The sequence below is a fragment of the Mesoplodon mirus genome (genome assembly GCF_964341445.2).
Source record: "Mesoplodon mirus genome assembly, chromosome: 5".
Taxonomy (NCBI): Eukaryota; Metazoa; Chordata; class Mammalia; order Artiodactyla; family Ziphiidae; genus Mesoplodon; species Mesoplodon mirus.
The window spans coordinates 67799328-67817035 of NC_138980.1; the positions used below are offsets into that span (position 1 = coordinate 67799328).

General features: G+C 33.5%; 1 protein-coding gene across 4 annotated transcripts in view; it reads right to left on the minus strand.

Moving 5' to 3' along the window:
- Window positions 1-1440: 1440 nt before the first annotated feature.
- MATR3 (matrin 3) overlaps window positions 1441-17708 on the minus strand; it is a gene marked incomplete at its 5' end in the record, with an annotated part of 30079 nt that continues 13811 nt past the window's right edge. For 2 of the 4 annotated variants that reach the window (XM_082621608.1, XM_082621606.1), the window contains 13 exons: window positions 1441-2646; window positions 3715-3836; window positions 4290-4656; window positions 6044-6419; window positions 6535-6578; window positions 7021-7152; window positions 10985-11152; window positions 11342-11467; window positions 11989-12114; window positions 12548-12600; window positions 12854-12966; window positions 13295-13336; window positions 14432-14493. In XM_082621608.1, coding sequence (XP_082477734.1) covers window positions 2596-2646; window positions 3715-3836; window positions 4290-4656; window positions 6044-6419; window positions 6535-6578; window positions 7021-7152; window positions 10985-11152; window positions 11342-11467; window positions 11989-12114; window positions 12548-12600; window positions 12854-12966; window positions 13295-13336; window positions 14432-14493 — 1782 coding nt within the window. In that variant the 3' untranslated portion in view covers window positions 1441-2595. The remainder of the gene's footprint in view (window positions 2647-3714; window positions 3837-4289; window positions 4657-6043; window positions 6420-6534; window positions 6579-7020; window positions 7153-10984; window positions 11153-11341; window positions 11468-11988; window positions 12115-12547; window positions 12601-12853; window positions 12967-13294; window positions 13337-14431; window positions 14494-17708) is intronic. The other 2 variants (XM_082621609.1, XM_082621607.1) reach the window with 1 other exon arrangement.

Consider the following 17708-nt stretch of genomic DNA (forward strand, 5'->3'; position numbering starts at 1 on the left):
CCTTCCTTGTCAGGGAATATAATCTCAAATGCATAACCATTCAATACCTGAGCTTTCAGCTATCCTAGGCCATTTTCTATGATGGAGACCAATACAGAACAGTACAGAGATACTCACTCCTAGCCCTAGTGCATATTATCCTAACCAAACTGTCTATACCAATTTTGTTACTGATTTAAAAATATAATCTGCAGTGTTCCTACAGATTTCTACTACATACCGTGAGCTTCTTTTCCCACAATGTTTATTCATGATGTTGTTTTACAGGTCAAAGCCACCAAAAATGCACTGTGAACAAAGCGAGGCATAAAGTATGTGTACCCTTTCCCTTTTATAAACTTAATGCCACCATAATACTTAATAGGGTATATACATCCTTGTCCCCATCACCCTAAGGGGTAAAAGAATTCAGAGAAAGGATATAACCTTTAAAAGTTCCTTGCAATCATACCATTTTCTAGAGGAGGTACTTCCTGGTGTACTCTATAGCCAGAAATTCACCTTCCTCATTAATAAAATCTTAAATAAAATTTTTAGGATACACAATACTAAGCTAGCCAACTCAAGCCTTACCAGGGTCACTCTCATATGCCAAATTTATCAACAATCGGTTAAAAGAAAACTGTAAAACAAACATGAAGGTGTTTATAAAAGTTTCCTTTACCCAGGATTAACAGCAGATTAAACTAAAAACTAAAATGGTGGTGGGGAAATTTTCAACTTTATAGCTGGTTAAAGTGGAAACATTCCTCTTAAATAAAGGTTTGCCATAATCTGGGAAATAGCTGTTACAGATTTATTAATCACTAGCAATTTATTTATGAGAATTTCTGCTTTCCAATGAAGATATTAAACATTCTTTTCTACAACTTGGTATATCTGACAAAGTAGGATCTATGAAAAAAGTTATCATTGACAGAAAACAATCAAGGGATTCCTTGATTTGTGTACACAAAATGCTTTGTGTAGCTGCTGTTAGTTAAAAGTTGGAGTTAAACAAAAGCAGGTAATTAGTAAAGGCCAAAATTAAACTACAGAAGTAAACTGGCAAGGATTTTTTGTGCATGTTACACTTAAAAAAGTGTCATCTGCCCCTCAGTGGTAGATCATATTTCTTTCAACTATTTGATATATCCTTTAATACACTTGGACCTAAGAGTTTCAAAGAGAATCCCTTAAATTCTTGTTTTAAATCAAAAATTTGTTTGACAATAATCTCTCATACCTATAATTCCAACAACTTTGAAAGGCTGGTAAAACCAATTCTTGTTATTCCATGTTACTTCCAATTTTATCGTTAAATATTTAGACATGTCTAAACATGAGCTTTTACCATTTCCTCACCCGTTAACATCTTAAAACTCCAAGGTTTTAAAAAACTATGAAGAGTCCCATTTTCAGTTATGTAACAGGAACAAGAAATCCACCAGCACCAAAAGCTTTAAAACTCAGATCTTTAGTAGCACTCTTTAGAACACTCTAAATTAAAAATGTAATAATTTGTTAAAGCATGCAAAAAGTGTAACAGTGAATAAAAACCACAACTGACAAATATATTGGTTAACATTTCAAACATGTATAACCAATGAACATGGCCTAGGTTTTTTTTTTATTGGTACTCACTTCAGAAACTTGAATCCACAGATATAAGCAGTATATAACCAGAAAGTTACAAGTAAACACAGATTATACATGCAAATTTGTGTTCACAAAGGTCACATATGCAGTATATGAATTAGAAGCGTGCGTCTAAGATTATGGCCAAACTGGTTTTAAAATGCAGAAATGTAAAATTACATCTTGAAAATATGAAGAGATGGTCTACACACTTCAAAAATCAAATGTGCTTATACCAGATGTATGACAGCTACAGGATTCAAGTGACAAGCAATATCGCAAGAAATTAACACTGGTCAAAGAGAATGGGAATATTTTTACATTTCACTGAAAAATACAATGACTACTAGAATACGAAATCTAGCAGGAACTTAGGGAAAAAATTACAAAATCTAAAGCCAATTACTTAGTATTTCTTATTACCTAAACAGCATGACATTAAAAAGAAACTGCACCTGCATTTTAATTACCAATCTCACATTAATCAAGTTCTCAAAAATTGAAACAAAACCAAAAAATGCTTCGAACTGCAAATGAAAAGTCTGCAAGGCTCAGATTAAAATGTGGAATGTTTCAGATGAAAGTAGTAAAAATACAATTGGTTTTGTTCTTTATTGAATGGAATCAAAAGTTTTGACATTTCTTTGAAGCTTGGAACTACTAAATTTCATTTCTCTGAATGTTTCTACGTATCTTTCTTAGTGGTGCAAGTGTCTTAAGTAGCATATGAAGTCAGTCTCTAACAAGTATTTCTGTCTGTTACCATTTTGATAAAACAAAAACAATTCTTCATTAACTTAACCGTATATGTATTTTTGCTATAACACTTAACACATGAACAGACGTCTATTATTTTTCCACTATAACAAAAGAGTACAATAGTTTTCTTCTAACTATCTGTATTGTATTTAAAAAAGGTTAACATTTAAAAACAAAGAACCATTATTTTCTTTGAATTCATTAAGCTTCTTGCACATCTTAAGCTTCCTTCTTCTGCCTGCGTTCTTCTGCCAATTTATTCAGAAATTTCTGAAAAGAAAAGAGAAAAAAATTTTTTTACAAAGGTTAAGTCACCACAGTGAAACATAACAAATGGATTAACTCCAAATATTCTATCCATGTTTAGGGACTTGAGTCTAATTTAACTATAACCTTATCAATATTTTTAAGATCCAGTTATTCTTATTAGGCAGGTATGAAACTAAACTGGACACCACAGTAAGGCATAGGAGAAAAACGGTAAAACATGGAAAAGTTATTTAATGTGCAATTAAGACTAACTTACAGAGATGATCAAAGACCATAACAGCCACACAGAAGAACTACTGCTAAACCCCAAGAACTTAGTTAAAATGACACATATTTATTCAATGACCCTTCCACTAAGCCAAGCAGACAAAATATTTATATTAAATTGCTACTACCACTGAAAATACACAGTTCTTAATGCTCTAGTAGCTTTATATTATAAATCAGTGTTATCTACAATTAAGTTATCTAAAATTATGAATTCTTTAACTTTCAAGTTTTTCCCCATTATTTATTTCAATACTTAGTCCTTAAGCCACTAACTAAAACACCAGACTTCAAAATATCCAAACAGAAATTTGTTATGCTTTACCATGTTGTGCTTTTTTAATTTATCCTTTTATCTTTATATCCTGTTGATCATGAAACTTACTGAAGTGTCATTATTAATATATAATAATTTAAAGTCAATGTAAAAATCATTAAGTATGAAGGGATGTGGCACTTTATAAAGCTGGCTTTCAGGCCTCCAATATCCAAATTAGAGAAATCACAGTCTAACAACCATTTGAGAATACTCAAATAACTTTAATTATACCAAAGAATTTATAACATTTAGAACTATAAATTTAGAAATTACTCAATTATCAACATTTAGTTAAGAGTGTTTTCTAGAAAGAGGCTTAATTAACAGATGTTTCTAGAATTCATTTAACTGCTCAAGGCCCATCAATAAAGAATGTTATCTCCAGGATAAAGCATGCTAGGTCCACAGACAGTACTTTCCATAAACTTACATGATTTGCTAGTTTTCACTAAAGAACTCTACTCTTTTAGATATAGCCTTACCTTTAATTTCTGATAATGAGGAAGGCTGCTGCAATGAGTATTCTTTGCAACTTCTTCATTTGTATAAAAGAGTGAACACAGCTTACAGTAAAACCCTGTTTTAGGTATCACATAGTCTATACCTAGAACACAAACATACATTCTTACAAATTCAGTAAACTGAAGATTTTAATAGTGTTCTCAAATCTTTTTTTCCTGTCAATATAATTTGAATGAGGTAACATTTGTGACAAGTCTAATATAGCCTAAGCTAAAACAAAACAAAACCCATGACATTGTTAATAGTTTGTACTTAAATCTTGAAATAGAAAAGGTAAACAAAACAAAAAGCAATGTGAAATTCTCAGAAAACTTTGAGAAAAGAGAACATATTATGGAATGGTAACAAAAGATAATACAAAATCAGGAGACATGGGTAAGAGGAAAAAAGAGTGTTCCAATTAAGATTTACAAACTGTTTTGCAGAGAAGTAAATTAAGAATGTTATCAGAGCTTATGTAAGACCAATTTTAAAAATCTTATTTAATAAGAGTTTGGGGAGAGTGAGAGGGGAAGAACAAAGCCTTAAATCTCACCAACAGGAACATTGGGCTGATATGGTCCAATTCTATACTCATCTGGGATTGTATAGTCCTCCTTGTTTTCATCACTTTGGCCATCTGCGTTTTCACTTGTATCTTTGTTGGGATCATCAGCATTCTCAGCAGACTCAGCACCTGGTTCTGTATTTTCCTCATTTTTGATTCCATTTTCCAACGCTGCTTCGTTTTCTTGGTCAAGTTCCTCGATCTTGTCCACCTTAATTTCAACCAAACCATCATCATTTTTGTCACCAGATTTAAATGCCATGCCCGATTTACGAAGTTTCTGAAGTTCCGAATCTTCCTCATCACCAACCTCATCTAGAGTGACAAAACCTTCCATACTCCCTGGGAAACGACGCTGTTAAGAAAGACAAATTTACTCTGCAACAATTATCCTGCAGCATCCCTTCCATTTGCTTTACTTGAAGGGAAAGGGATAGCGTCTTTGCCTTCATTTTCTTAAAAAAAAAAAAAAAAAAAAAAAAGCTGACTTCTTCCTTTTTCCCCTCTAAATTACTAACCTTTTCAAAAACACCTTAGCCTGTTTTAAAACTAAATAATCGAAGGCTTGCCTCATACAAAGAGCAGAAAATAAATATGAGGACATTCATATTCTATACTTTCTGAGACTATTCTGCTGCTAGGGAATGTATCAAAGAACTGATCTGGTAGGTGAAAGATGTCCTTCAAAGAAGGTATCTTACAGTATAAATCTTGCTTAGAGAACATTCAGTCTAAAAATAGCACTGTGGTTTAAAAATCAAGCTCTGGAGCATGATTGCTTAGGTTTAGATTTTGGCTCTGCCATTTACAGGCAGTATAACCACAATCCACTCAATTTTAACATATCTCTATCTGCTCATTCATGAAATGGGGATAACAAAGTATCTATGGCATAGGGTCATTATAAGAATCAGTTAATCAGCACACACGAAGAGCTTAGGAAAACTTATTGCATGTAATAAGCGCTCAATAATTAGCTCTTAAGAGTGCAAACACAGCACTATCCATTTCCACGAGAAAAAGAATCTCAAGACTAACTTTTTTGACCAAGCCATCAAAAACTGGAGGTAAGTATTAGTTTCCTAGTAGCTGAGTACTGCTTAGAAGGAACCAATGAAATAGGATTATAAAAATCTCATTTCAAGACCCATTTATCTTAAGGAGCTCCAAACATAGGTAGTCAATACACCATGGGTCTCTTGAGTTACTATTCTTTTACAAAGTATGTATTTTTGTATTGATATCTGCCTTATATGCTCTTATATGTGACATGTGTTCTAAGAAAAAATGTTTTAAAACCTATTAAAGTATCTGTTCAAGGTTACATTTCTCTAATAGGAAAATTCTTCAAATTCAACCATTCTTGACAAAAGGTTTTTAGTAGCCTGGGTCAGTTAAGTTACTGTAAAATTCATACCCCATCTTTTAAAAAACAAGCTGGACCATAAAGGCTGCCTACTACTACTTACACACTATCATTACAAAACAGAATCATATGTAGTTTTAAGTCTTTCTCCTTCACTACTAAAAAGTTCCTTTTGTGAACTGACATTTTTCTTTTGAAAATTAGTCCTATTTAATCTATTTATTGCAGAGTTTAGACTTCAATGTTTTTATTATTCATATCTATTTTTTCCTAATATAAGTGACTTCTCTTTACTGTGACCCTAACATATATAACTTGAAACGTTTATCTGATCTCGTTTTCTACTAAAACAGGTCAACATATAATCTTCTTTTACCTTTTTAAGCTTTTTCTTGGCAGTTGCTGAAGCACTCGCATTTGCATCTTTTTTCACAACTTTGTCTGATGGTTCCTTTTTCCCATCAGATGCCACATCCCCTAAATTAGCAAGATCTGTCTCATCTCCCACTGAACTGCCACTTTCTAGCAGTGCTGCTGCTTCTTCTTCATCTACAAGTAGCTCATCTTCAGATTCAAGAAGCATGTTAGGTTCTTGTTCTGCCTGGTCATCCTTTGTATCTTTTTCACCATCTTCTCCTGATTTCTCTTCTTGTTCTTTACCTTCGGTTGTACTTTCAGTCTTCTGGGAACCATCAGTTTTGGATTTCTTATCACTTGGAGATTCTTTGCCATCTGGAGAGTAAGATCTTTTCCTGAAACCAAAAGATACATCTGAATTAATTCACCTGAGCTGGAAAACAAAAGTTTTTAATATACTAGTGTATACAAAGACACAGACACACACACACACACACAAAGGGAAATTACCGGGACTTATCTTTTTTCAGTAAGTCAATGCCTCTGTTGGGAATCTAAAAGACAAAATTTTACAGAAGTTAAATAAATGTATTAGAATTTGTAGAATATATAATTATCCAATTAACTAATAATTGATGACCATCCTTTATATATCAACTAAGCTTATTCAATCTCTGTAACCATACCTAAGAATTTAAGCTGCACATTACAATTCATTACAATCAACATTTCCATAGAGCAGTGAGTAATAAACACTTTGTTAACAGAACTGTTCAAATAAAATCTTAAATAAAATAGATAAAAGTAAAAAAGTGCTTTATACAGACATCAGTTTAAAAATTTCTGTACTAATGAAGACCAGAAAAAGAGGAAAGGTTATTCTCTTTCAATAACCAAACCCTATATCCTTGGCATATAAAAATGTTTATAAGAATGTCATGGCTTGAAAAGCATGAAAACAAACTTTATAATGAAGTAGAATCAAATACTACATACCCTGAGTACCAATTTTTTGTATTTTTCAGACAGGTCAACTTTTACACATCTTCCTTGAAACCAAAGGGCCTTTTTCAAACAGTGGTCAACCATTGCCATTGCATCTTCTCTGGTCTCCATCTCAATAAAGGCCTGAAAAAAAAAATTAGCAAAGACGTTATTTTTCAGAGAATTGTACAGAATGTTAGAGCTTATTTTTTCTACCTGTTAGGAGAATTTAATCTTTAGTATAGAGATAGCAGTAAGAGTTAAAAATCACCCAGTGAAATAAGGGCAATTTGTCAGATTTACAAAGTATCTTGTCCAAATATTAAACCACCTGTATGCAGTCTTTTTGCAAAAGTAACTGAAGTACTAAGCTTAGAAAATATCACTCAAAATACATTATGGAAAAGAACAAAAAATTAAAAAGTAAAAGTTTGGAAGGATACAAACTCATGTTGCTACAAAAGGGTTAACAAAAAAGAAAAGATGCTCTCCTTACTGTGAATTTTAAAAATGAAACACAAGTATGACATAACTTAATCCATCCATTAAATTCACATAATTTGAAAAGTCTTTAATATCCAGTGTTTGCAAAGCTCTCACTCTCGGACAATGCTGGTGTGACTATACTGTTTTTTGAAGAGCAATTTGACACCATCAAAGTAAAGAAAGCAAATATCAGGATCCAAAATTCCAATTCTGAAATTGTACCCTTCAATCAAATGCATAAATTCACATGCCACAAAGTCCACAGCAGCATTAATGGCACAGCCAAAATACTAGCAACTCTAATATCCATCAACTAAAGAAATTAAATTCATTACAGTTTACTCAATGGAATCATATAATGTGGAAAACAACAGTATGATATAATCCCATTTGAAGTAAGGGGAAAAAGTATACCTATATACACAAAGGAAGATCTCTGGAAGCAAACTCTGGAAACAAATAGTGTTATTAACCAAGCAAGAGAAAAGATCTTTACTTTCCACTTTTCTTTATTTATTCACTACAAATGAGAATATTAAACAAAAAACAAACAAAACTTAAAGCACTTTGAGAAATAATCTTTAAATAGAGCTTTACTGGAGTATAACTGCTTCACAATACTGTGTTAGTTTCTGTTGTACAACAAAGTGAATCAGCCATATGCATACATATGTCCCCATATCCCCTCCCTCTCGAGCCTCCCTCCCAATCCCACCTCTCCAGGTCATCTCAAGGCACCGAGCTGATCACCCTGTGCTATGCTGCTGCTTCCCACTAGCTAACTATTTTACATTCGGTAGTGTATATATGTCGATGCTACTCTCACTTCACCCCAGCTTCCCCCTCTCCCCACTCCATGTCCTCAAGTCCATTCTCCATGTCTATGTCTTTATTCCTGCCCTGCCACTGGGTTCATCGGTTCTTTTTTTTTTTTTTTTAGATTCCATACATATGTATGTAAGCATACGGTATTCATTTTTCTCTTTCTGACTTACTTCACTCTGTATGACAGACTCTAGGTTCATCTAACTCACTACAAATAACTCAATTTCGTTTCTTCTTATGGTTGAGTAACACTCCACTGTATGTATGTGCCACATCTTCTTTATCCATTCATCTGTCGGTGGACATTTAGATTGGTTCCATGTCCTAGTTATTGTAAACAGTGCTGCAATGAACACTGGTACATGACTCTCTTTGAATTACGGTTTTCTTAGGGTATATGCCCAGTAGTGGGACTGCTGGGTCATACAGTAGTTCTAATTTTAGTTTTTTAAGGAACCTTCATACCGTTCTCCAAAGTGGTTGTATCAATTTACATTCCCACCAACAGTGCAGGATAGTTCCCTTTTCACCACACCCTTTCCAGCATTTATTGTTTCTAGATTTTTTGATAATGGCCATTCTGACCAGCGTGAGGTGATACCTCATTGTAGTTTTGATTTGCATTTCTCTAATAATTAGTGATGTTGAGCATGTTTTCATGTGCCTCTTGGCCATGTGTATGTCTTCTTTGGTGAAATGTCTATTTAGGTTTTCTGCCCATTTTTTAATTCAATTATTTTTTTGTTATTGAGCTCCATGAGCTGTTTGTATATTTTGGAGATTAATCCTTTGTCCATTGTTTCATTTGAAAATATTTTCTCTCATTCTCAGGGTTATCTTTTTGTCTTGTTTATGGTTTCCTTTGCTGTGCAAAAGCTTTTAAGTTTACTTAGGTCCCATTTGTTTTTGTTTTTATTTCCATTTCTCTAGGAGGTGGGTCAAAAAGGACCTTGCTGTGATTTATGTCAGAGTGTTCTGCCTATGTTTTCCTCTAAGAGTTTGATAGTGTCTGGCCTTACATTTAGGTCTTTAATCCGTTTTGAGTTTATTTTTGTGTATGGTGTTATGGAGTGTTCTAATTTCATTCTTTTACATGAAGCTGCCCAGTTTTCCCAGCACCACTTATTGAAGAGGCTGTCTTTTCTCCCTTGTATGTTCTTGCCTCCTTTGTCGAAAATTAGGTGACCATATGTGCGGGGGCTTATCTCTGGGCTTTCTATCCTGTACTGTTGATCTATATTTCTGTTTTCATGCCAGTACCATACTGTCTTGATTACTGTAGCTTTGTAGTATAGTTTGAAGTCGGGGGGCCTGATTCCTCCAGCTCCGTTTTTCTTTCTCAAGATTGCTTTGGCTATTTGGGGTGTTCCGTGCTTCCTCACAAATTGCAAAATTTTTTGTTCTAATTCTGTGAAGAATGCCATTGGTACTTTGACAGGGATTGCACTGAATCTGTAGAATGCTTTGGGTAGTAGTCATTTTCACAATATTGATTCTTCCAATCCAAGAACATGGTGTATCTCTCCATCTGTTTATGTCATCTTTGATTTCTTTCCTCAGTGTTCTATAGTTTTCTGAGTACAAGTCTTTCACCTCCTTACGTAGGTTTATTCCTAGGTATTTTATTCTTTTTGTTGCAGTGGTAAATGGGAGTGTTTCCTTAATGTCGCTTTCTGATCTTTCGTTGTTAGTGTATAGGAATGCCAGATTTCTGTGCATTAATTTTGTATCCTGCAACCTTACCAAATTCATTGATTAGTTCTAGTAGTTTTCTGGTGGCATCTTTAGGATTTTGTATGTAGAGTAGAAAATTATGTCACGTCATCTGCAAACAGTGACAGTTTTACTTCTTCTTTTCCAATTTGGATTCCCTTTATTTCTTTTTCTTCTCTGATTGCCGTGGCTAGGACTTCCAAAACTATGTTGAGTGGCAAGAGTGGACATCCTTGTCTTGTTCCTGATCTTAGTGGAAATGCTTTCAGTTTTTCACCACTGAGTATGATGTTTGCTGTGGGTCTGTCATATATGGCCTTTACTATATTGAAGAAGGTTCCCTCTATGCCCATTTTTCTGGAGAGTTTTTATCATAAATGGGTGTTGAATTCTGTCAAAAGCTTTTTCTGCATCTATTGAGACGATCATATGGTTTTTATTCCTTAATTTGTTAATATAGTGTATCACATTGATTGATTTGCGTATACCGAAGAATCCTTGTATCCCTGGGATAAATGCCATTCGATCACGGTGTATGATCCTTTTAATATGTTGTTGGATTCTGTTTGCTAGTATTTTGTTCAGGATTTTTGCATCTGCGTTCATCAGTGACATTGGTCTGTAATTTTCTTCTTTTGTGGTATCTTTGTCTGGTTTTGGTATCAGGGTGATGGTGAATTTGGGAGTGTTCCTCCCTCTGCAATTTTTTGAAGAGTTTAAGAAGGATCGGTGTTAGCTCTTCTCTAAATGTTTGATAGAATTTGCCTACTTAACTACCACTTGGCTAGAAAATTCATCTATGATAAGATAAAGAACCACTCCACCTTGGACGCCAAATTACCGCCCCCGCCCTTTCTTCACTACAAATGAGGATATTAAAAAAAAAAAAGAAACAAAAAACTTAAAGCACTCTGAGAAATAATCTTTTTCAACACTTCTATATGTATATTACCTGACTTTTCATCCTCATCAGTATATAATTCTTAATTTTCCCATAAGGCTCAGCGAGCTTGAGGACAGCACTGTCAGAATAGCCAGAATGAGGTAAATTGCTGAGATGTATCACACGTCCAAGTTCTTGTTTTTGATCAAACTTCTGGTCTGGCTTCCCTTCAGGTTTCTTTAATTTAATAAACGGGAAAAAAAGGGAGGAAGGGGGAGTCAAACATTGGTAGGTATGCCGTAATTATTAGTTAACAGTTAAGATTATCCTAGATATTAGCAACAACTTAAAATAGCTGTTAGTTAGTAAATACTAAAATGATGTATCAAATGGTTGGTAATACAAATCTGGAAAAACAGATATTACCTTTATTCTTTTATACTTCTGGGATAAATGAACTCTCACTGGCTTGCCAAATACTAATGCTGGTGTGGTTGTATAATAATCCACCGCAGCCTGAGCATCTTCTGTGGTTGCCATTTCAATAAATGCCTAAAATGGCAAAAAAAATTATTTCCCCAAACCAACCAAATTCCACACTACCTTAAGTCTTTCCAAAAATGTTTAATCATTAAATAGAAAGCATTTTCAAGAATCTAAAAGCAAAACAAGAAACCCAGCATTGCTAATTTGCTATTTATTAATGATCACCTCAGATTTTATTACCGTCATGATACTAAAACTATCATTTATTATGCCTACTGAATCTGAAATAATTTGGTGCCATTTGGGTAAAAGTTTGAAATGGTTTTCCAAATAATTATTCTTGTATAGCCCTTATAGTAGCAGCAGTGTAATAATGACAATGTTACTGCTTAAGAATCACCATTTATAAAGTTACTAATAATCCATTAGTACTAGAATTTATTACTGATTAGTTCAACTATTGGCCCTTTGCTCTATATTACATTCCATATTGACGATTTAAGCTTACATTCTTTTTCTAATACAAAATTATGTAATCCCCTTAGGAAATATTTTAGTGATGAATAAATACTACACTTAACTCATACCTCATTAATTTTATTTAGAATCAGATGATTTGAAATAACTCCAAATGGTTCCACCAGCTGTAATAGTTGATATCTCAAGTTTTTCCCTCGCTGGAAATCCATGATGTGAACAACACGGCTAGTTTCCTATCCATTAGGAAAAAAATCAAGTTAGTAAACAAGTCTCTTTAGAAGCAATATGAAACAGGTTATGTATTATATTAAAACGTTTATAATCTACGGTCAACTGGAAAAAACTAAATATTTAAAATATGTCACCGGGGCAAATCTCAAAGTTTCAGAAAACAGTATCTGCACTGATATTTAAATTGACCACTGTGTACATAATTAGATAGCAAAGTTCTTAACTTTGAATCAAGGTGAGATCTCTAGACTATGGACATAGGAAAACAAAGTTTTAACTCTTATCAAAGTCATATATAAAAGCCTGATGATTTTCAAACTAAAGCTATCTTCCTATAATAAAGACTATGACACAAATTCAATTAGCAAGGATTCAAGTCAAATCACATTCCCCCGAACAGCTAAAACAGTAAAAGCCAAGAGCTTTATTACTGACCACTCTGCCCTTTTGCATGTGTCTTGGTCCTTGCAGGTTTCCATTTCCAGCACCTTTACAAGGAAAGAGTATATTTTTCAGTCTTGTAATAAATATACTTGTGCTACCAGGCTATTTTAATTGAAAAACAGACATCTTTCAAACACAAATGAAGGATATTACAAATATCATATGAGTACCACATGTCTTCTCATGCAATGTTATTTCTGAGTTACAGTTCTATGACACTTCTTTTGCCTAACATCACTGCATTTAATTTTTATGATAAAAGCTCTTAGGGAAAGGTAACATGAATTTTATAATCACCCAGATTTCCTCTTGGTCCAACTGCCGGTCCCCCAAGATGAAATGAGGGAGGCGGAGGTCCCAGAATTCCTGGTGCTGGGTTTGTAGATTGCTGCAACATGAAGGGATCACCCCTAGTATAATGTGAAAACATAAAATACAAAGCATGATCAAGTCCATCAGAAATAACTAAGATTTATTGCTAAAACATTTGTATGACTATGATTCCAATCTTTGGGGGCATTTTTGTAGGAAGTAACTAGGGAAAAATCTACAACCATAACATAAAAATTACTACATAAGATAGTTTCTAGAAATTCTTTCACCCACAGTGACTTTTACCAAACTCTCATATTCAATAAAGAAATTAAGAAAATATTGTTTATGAAATGTTGAAAAATTTAACCTGAATTCCTTACATTGATCTCCTTTACAAACAATAGCTTAAAAAATTTAACTTACATTGTGTGTCCTGTATCATTGTCAGGATTCCATTCTGGGTAGCTTTAAAAAGACCAGAAAATTAACTTTAAAATAAAACTGTCCTATTCCCAAAGTAGCCTCGTTTGGCCTTTAAAATAGAGATTATTCATTAGTAAAGTTATACAGAGTCTAAGTGTTAGAAATATTACAGTTTAAAAACATGACATGTAGATATTTCCAAAGGAAAATTTCAGAATTTCAAATTAATCCAAATGAAGGAGAATAAACTTGTTCTGTATTGCCTGAAAATGTAGGTAATGTATGTTGCAATTAAAATACTCCTATATTTGGTTTTTTTTAGCCATGCCACATGGCTTGTATCCCCAACCAGGGACTGAACCCGAGCCCTTGGCAGTGAAATCGTGTGTAGTCCTAACCACTGGGCCGCTAGGGAATTCCCTATATTTGTTAATTCAAAAAGAGGAAAAGTGCTGCACGAGGGACTGGAAATGTGGGTTATATAGGGAAACAAAGACTGACCACAGATTTTCTTTCTCCAATATTAAATACCAAGAGCAGAGCTGAGTTGTGGCACTAGACAGAAAGGACAGCCCCAACAGAGCATAGCATACGTAAAAATGGCCACTTCAGTGAACAATGGGTATCATATGCTATTTAGGCAGGGAGATTCTTTAGGAATTCAATTTCATTCTAGCAGGTTAAACCCAGAATCAAAAGTATCTCAAAAGCAAAAAATACATCCTGAAGGGTTCTGCTTGAAAACTAACTTGTAACTTCCAGTAATTTCTCCCCTTTCCACATCTTCTATATTCTTAGAGCACGTATTACTGTTACTGCAAATGCTCTTATGAACCTGTTCTATGTATCAAAGGCTATCTTTAAGTCTATTAATTCTTTCAATTTGTATAAAAAGAACCAACGTTTATTAACCCTAGAAATAATATTAAATAACCAAGTACCACTACCACTGCATCTAACATCCCATATACAATTCCAGATCTAAACATTTTGTTTGTAATTGGCATTGCCTGGACAGTATCAACTATGCAATAATAACAATGTGGATATTACAAGTAAACGGTGAACTCCCCAAAGCAATCAATGGGTGTTTCTGATTCACGATAAGGATTCTTTAAAGGTATTTCAAACTCCTACATTTCAAGAAGAAGCTGGCATCGACGACTGTGACTTGCTCCATTGATATGTTGACTCCACTCCTGTAGCAAAGTAAATTAGCAGAATTAACAAAAATAAAACTAACCTATTTTCATTTGAACCATTCAAAATCTAGGATGTTAATCTATACGTAATATCATAAGCAGAACAAACAGCTGCCCATTCACTAATCCCAATGAATTAATTTAAAACCATTTCTCTGAATCCTTGTAGCTTGATCCTGCCCTCAAATACGCCATGCACATTCTTGGAAAAACTGGATAACTTGGTTAATATACTAACAGACCTGACAGGGAAAAGATATAGAGTTAATAAAGATCAAGAGTAGTAACTGACCTTGAGATCAGTAGGCATATTAATTTCTGCTGTGGACGAAACTGAATTTTTATTTACGTATCATTAGAATTGCTTTTATAGAACTCTAAATATGATAAAATATCCATGCTTATATCACTTTAGAAAATATATACTATAAATGTGAATAATCAGTTAAAAATAGTATCTTTAATTTCATCCAGCCTTTGAGGTATGTTGCAAGTGTACTACAGCCATAAAAAGCTAAGTTGATTCAACAGGAGTGACCTTTCTAGAAAATGCTCCCATTTATCAAAAAACTAAGCTCCCATTATATTTCCCAAAAACAGAGAAGCAAATTTTAGGAGTGTCCATTTCTAAATTTTAAGGAGGAAAACATTTTATTTCTTCAGTATTTGCTCCTGTGTGATTATTTTAAATTTGAAGGGATTAATTTTTTTCCCTATTTTATGCAAATAAACTTTCCTTTCTTTAGTTAAAAATTCACATGTAAATGATTAACATTTTAGGCAATATAAGAAAGAGTTAGGAAAAGTTGGCTTTGCTGCCAGACTGCCTACATTCAATTCCCAAGGTGCCACTTACTAGATGTGAATTCTTCGTGTAAGTTATTTAAATTCACTGTGATTCAATATTCTCCTAGGATTTTGTGAAAAGTAATGAATTAATAAAGGTAACCTGTTTATCGGAACATTGCCAGGCACATAGGAAGTGCTAATAATAAAAAATTTTTTAATTAAAAAGAAAAGCAACTATTATTATATTGCTTATAACGAAAGCTATCTTGTTTTACACTTCCTGCTTTACAAGTATTATGTTTCACAAATCCCCACAAAATAAGCTAACTTTTCCAACACCCACACTACCTAATACATTATATTTGGAATATAAAACATGGTCAGGCAATGTTTTAAAAAGGGAGTCTCACTTAGAGCTGAACTAAAGTAAGGAACCAAATTATAAGAGACACCATTCTGAAACTTTTCAAAAAGTTATTTTATAAATGGGATCTAATCTTTAAAAACTAACTTACATTTTGAGAGTTTACACACATTTCTATGCCCTACTAAAATTAACTAAAACTGTGAAAGAGGTAAAATGGAACACATTCAAACAGAATGGTACTTCTAAGAACTTGGGGAATTATCTCTCAAAGCTGGATTGTCTTTTTAAAATAATGGCTAATAAGTAAGGAACTGGAAGAGATCTCTCCAGCTGGCTCTACAACCAGATATTTGGGATATAAAACATTTCTACTTGCAAAGCAACAGACCACTGACTTGTTGAAGGCCACTTTAAAAATGGCTGTAACCAAGAGGCGCCATAGGTAAAGTTCACAAAATTCAGAAGCGGGATTAAACAAATACGTTAACTTAGAATTTTCTTAACGAAAAATATTCAGATTTAAAATATCCTTGAGAAGTAGTGTGTTGGGAGAGGAGCAAAAGTTACCCTATTAGGCATGCTTCTAATTAATAGGAGATGGAAAGGATATCTAGTTGACCAGAAGTTATTTATATCCAATCCCCCATGATCTTTAAAGGTTCAAACTTGTGAAAGTGTGGCTGGTCTTTCAAAGTACTAGAAGGAAAGCCAAGATCAAAGAATCAGTTATATACCTCCCAAACCCACCCATTACTAATCTGCACTACCATACCTGATCTTTTACTGTTTGGTCTAAGGTGAGGATTAAGAGCCAAAAGGTTTTAAAAAAAACCTATATCCTTGGATTCTACATGGAGGTAACTCACACCAGATTAATAAAGAGTAAGGATTCACTTTTTGAATTCAGAAGTTCTGCAGGAAAAACTACATTCACCTTGATGTCACTGAGACAGCTAAATTATATAAAGAAAAGATAATTTGGAGAAGCACATGTGGAATGGCAGAATAAAGAATAACTTAAGGGCTTCTAGAATACTGAAAGGAAAATATGAACTCAAGTGACAAGACAGTGAAAGGGCTGTAGTGGCCAGTTTTCTTTAAGTGAAAGGAATTTTGAGGCAAGTTTGAGGCTGTGTAGAAAAGCAACTTGATGTTCTACAATGACCTAGAAAGAAATAAAAGCAACACCATCACTGAAAGTTACTTGAAATATCAAAAATAATGATGACAAATTAGATGTTTTTCACCTAAAAGTTTCTTATTTCATAGTAAGAAGAAGTTTTGATCATGTAGGCTATTTAACGTTACTACTAAGTGAAAAGAACAGATTTTCCAAGTTATGCAGCAATACCAGAGAGCAGGATTAAATGTTAAAAAAATTTTCATTATCTACTTTCTCTAAACTCATTGATTCTACATCAGCTATAAATTAAAAAGATCCTAACTAAAAGTGAGTATTTATTTTTTCCATAATGAAGATATCCAGAAAACATTAGCTATGTTAAGGAAACTAAAATACATTAAGAGAATCCAGGTGCTAAACTTCTTAAAATTGGTACAATTTACAAATACCATAAATTTTGTAAACCAAACAATCAAAGGGCCTCTAAAGTAATTCTTAACTGTTTCTAAATTTGTGATAAAATACCCAAACTAGCTAGGGTACATGCATTTTTACAGGTTAAAAGTACCTCTTGCACTAGGTAAGGTATCTTACTCCTGATTCAAAGTTTTAAATATTCAAAAGTATTCTTTTGTCAATTTAGGTCCATTTACTATCATTATTTATTAATACAACTGTTAAGGAACTAGAAGGTAGCAACATTTGGAGAGAAAAGTATAATCATATATAAAAATAGAAACTTTTTTCTGATTAAAGTCCTTCTTGGTTTTCTTTTGTGTTCCTTTACTGAATTGTTTTCCCATGTGTAAGCAGCAAGGTTAAATTACTGCTCAAAGTCAGGAAAAGGAGACTTCCAACAACAGCTTTTGATTTATGATGACTCCAGTAGCAAAGATTTTAAGTCCCTTAATCACTTTGAGACACTGTAACTAG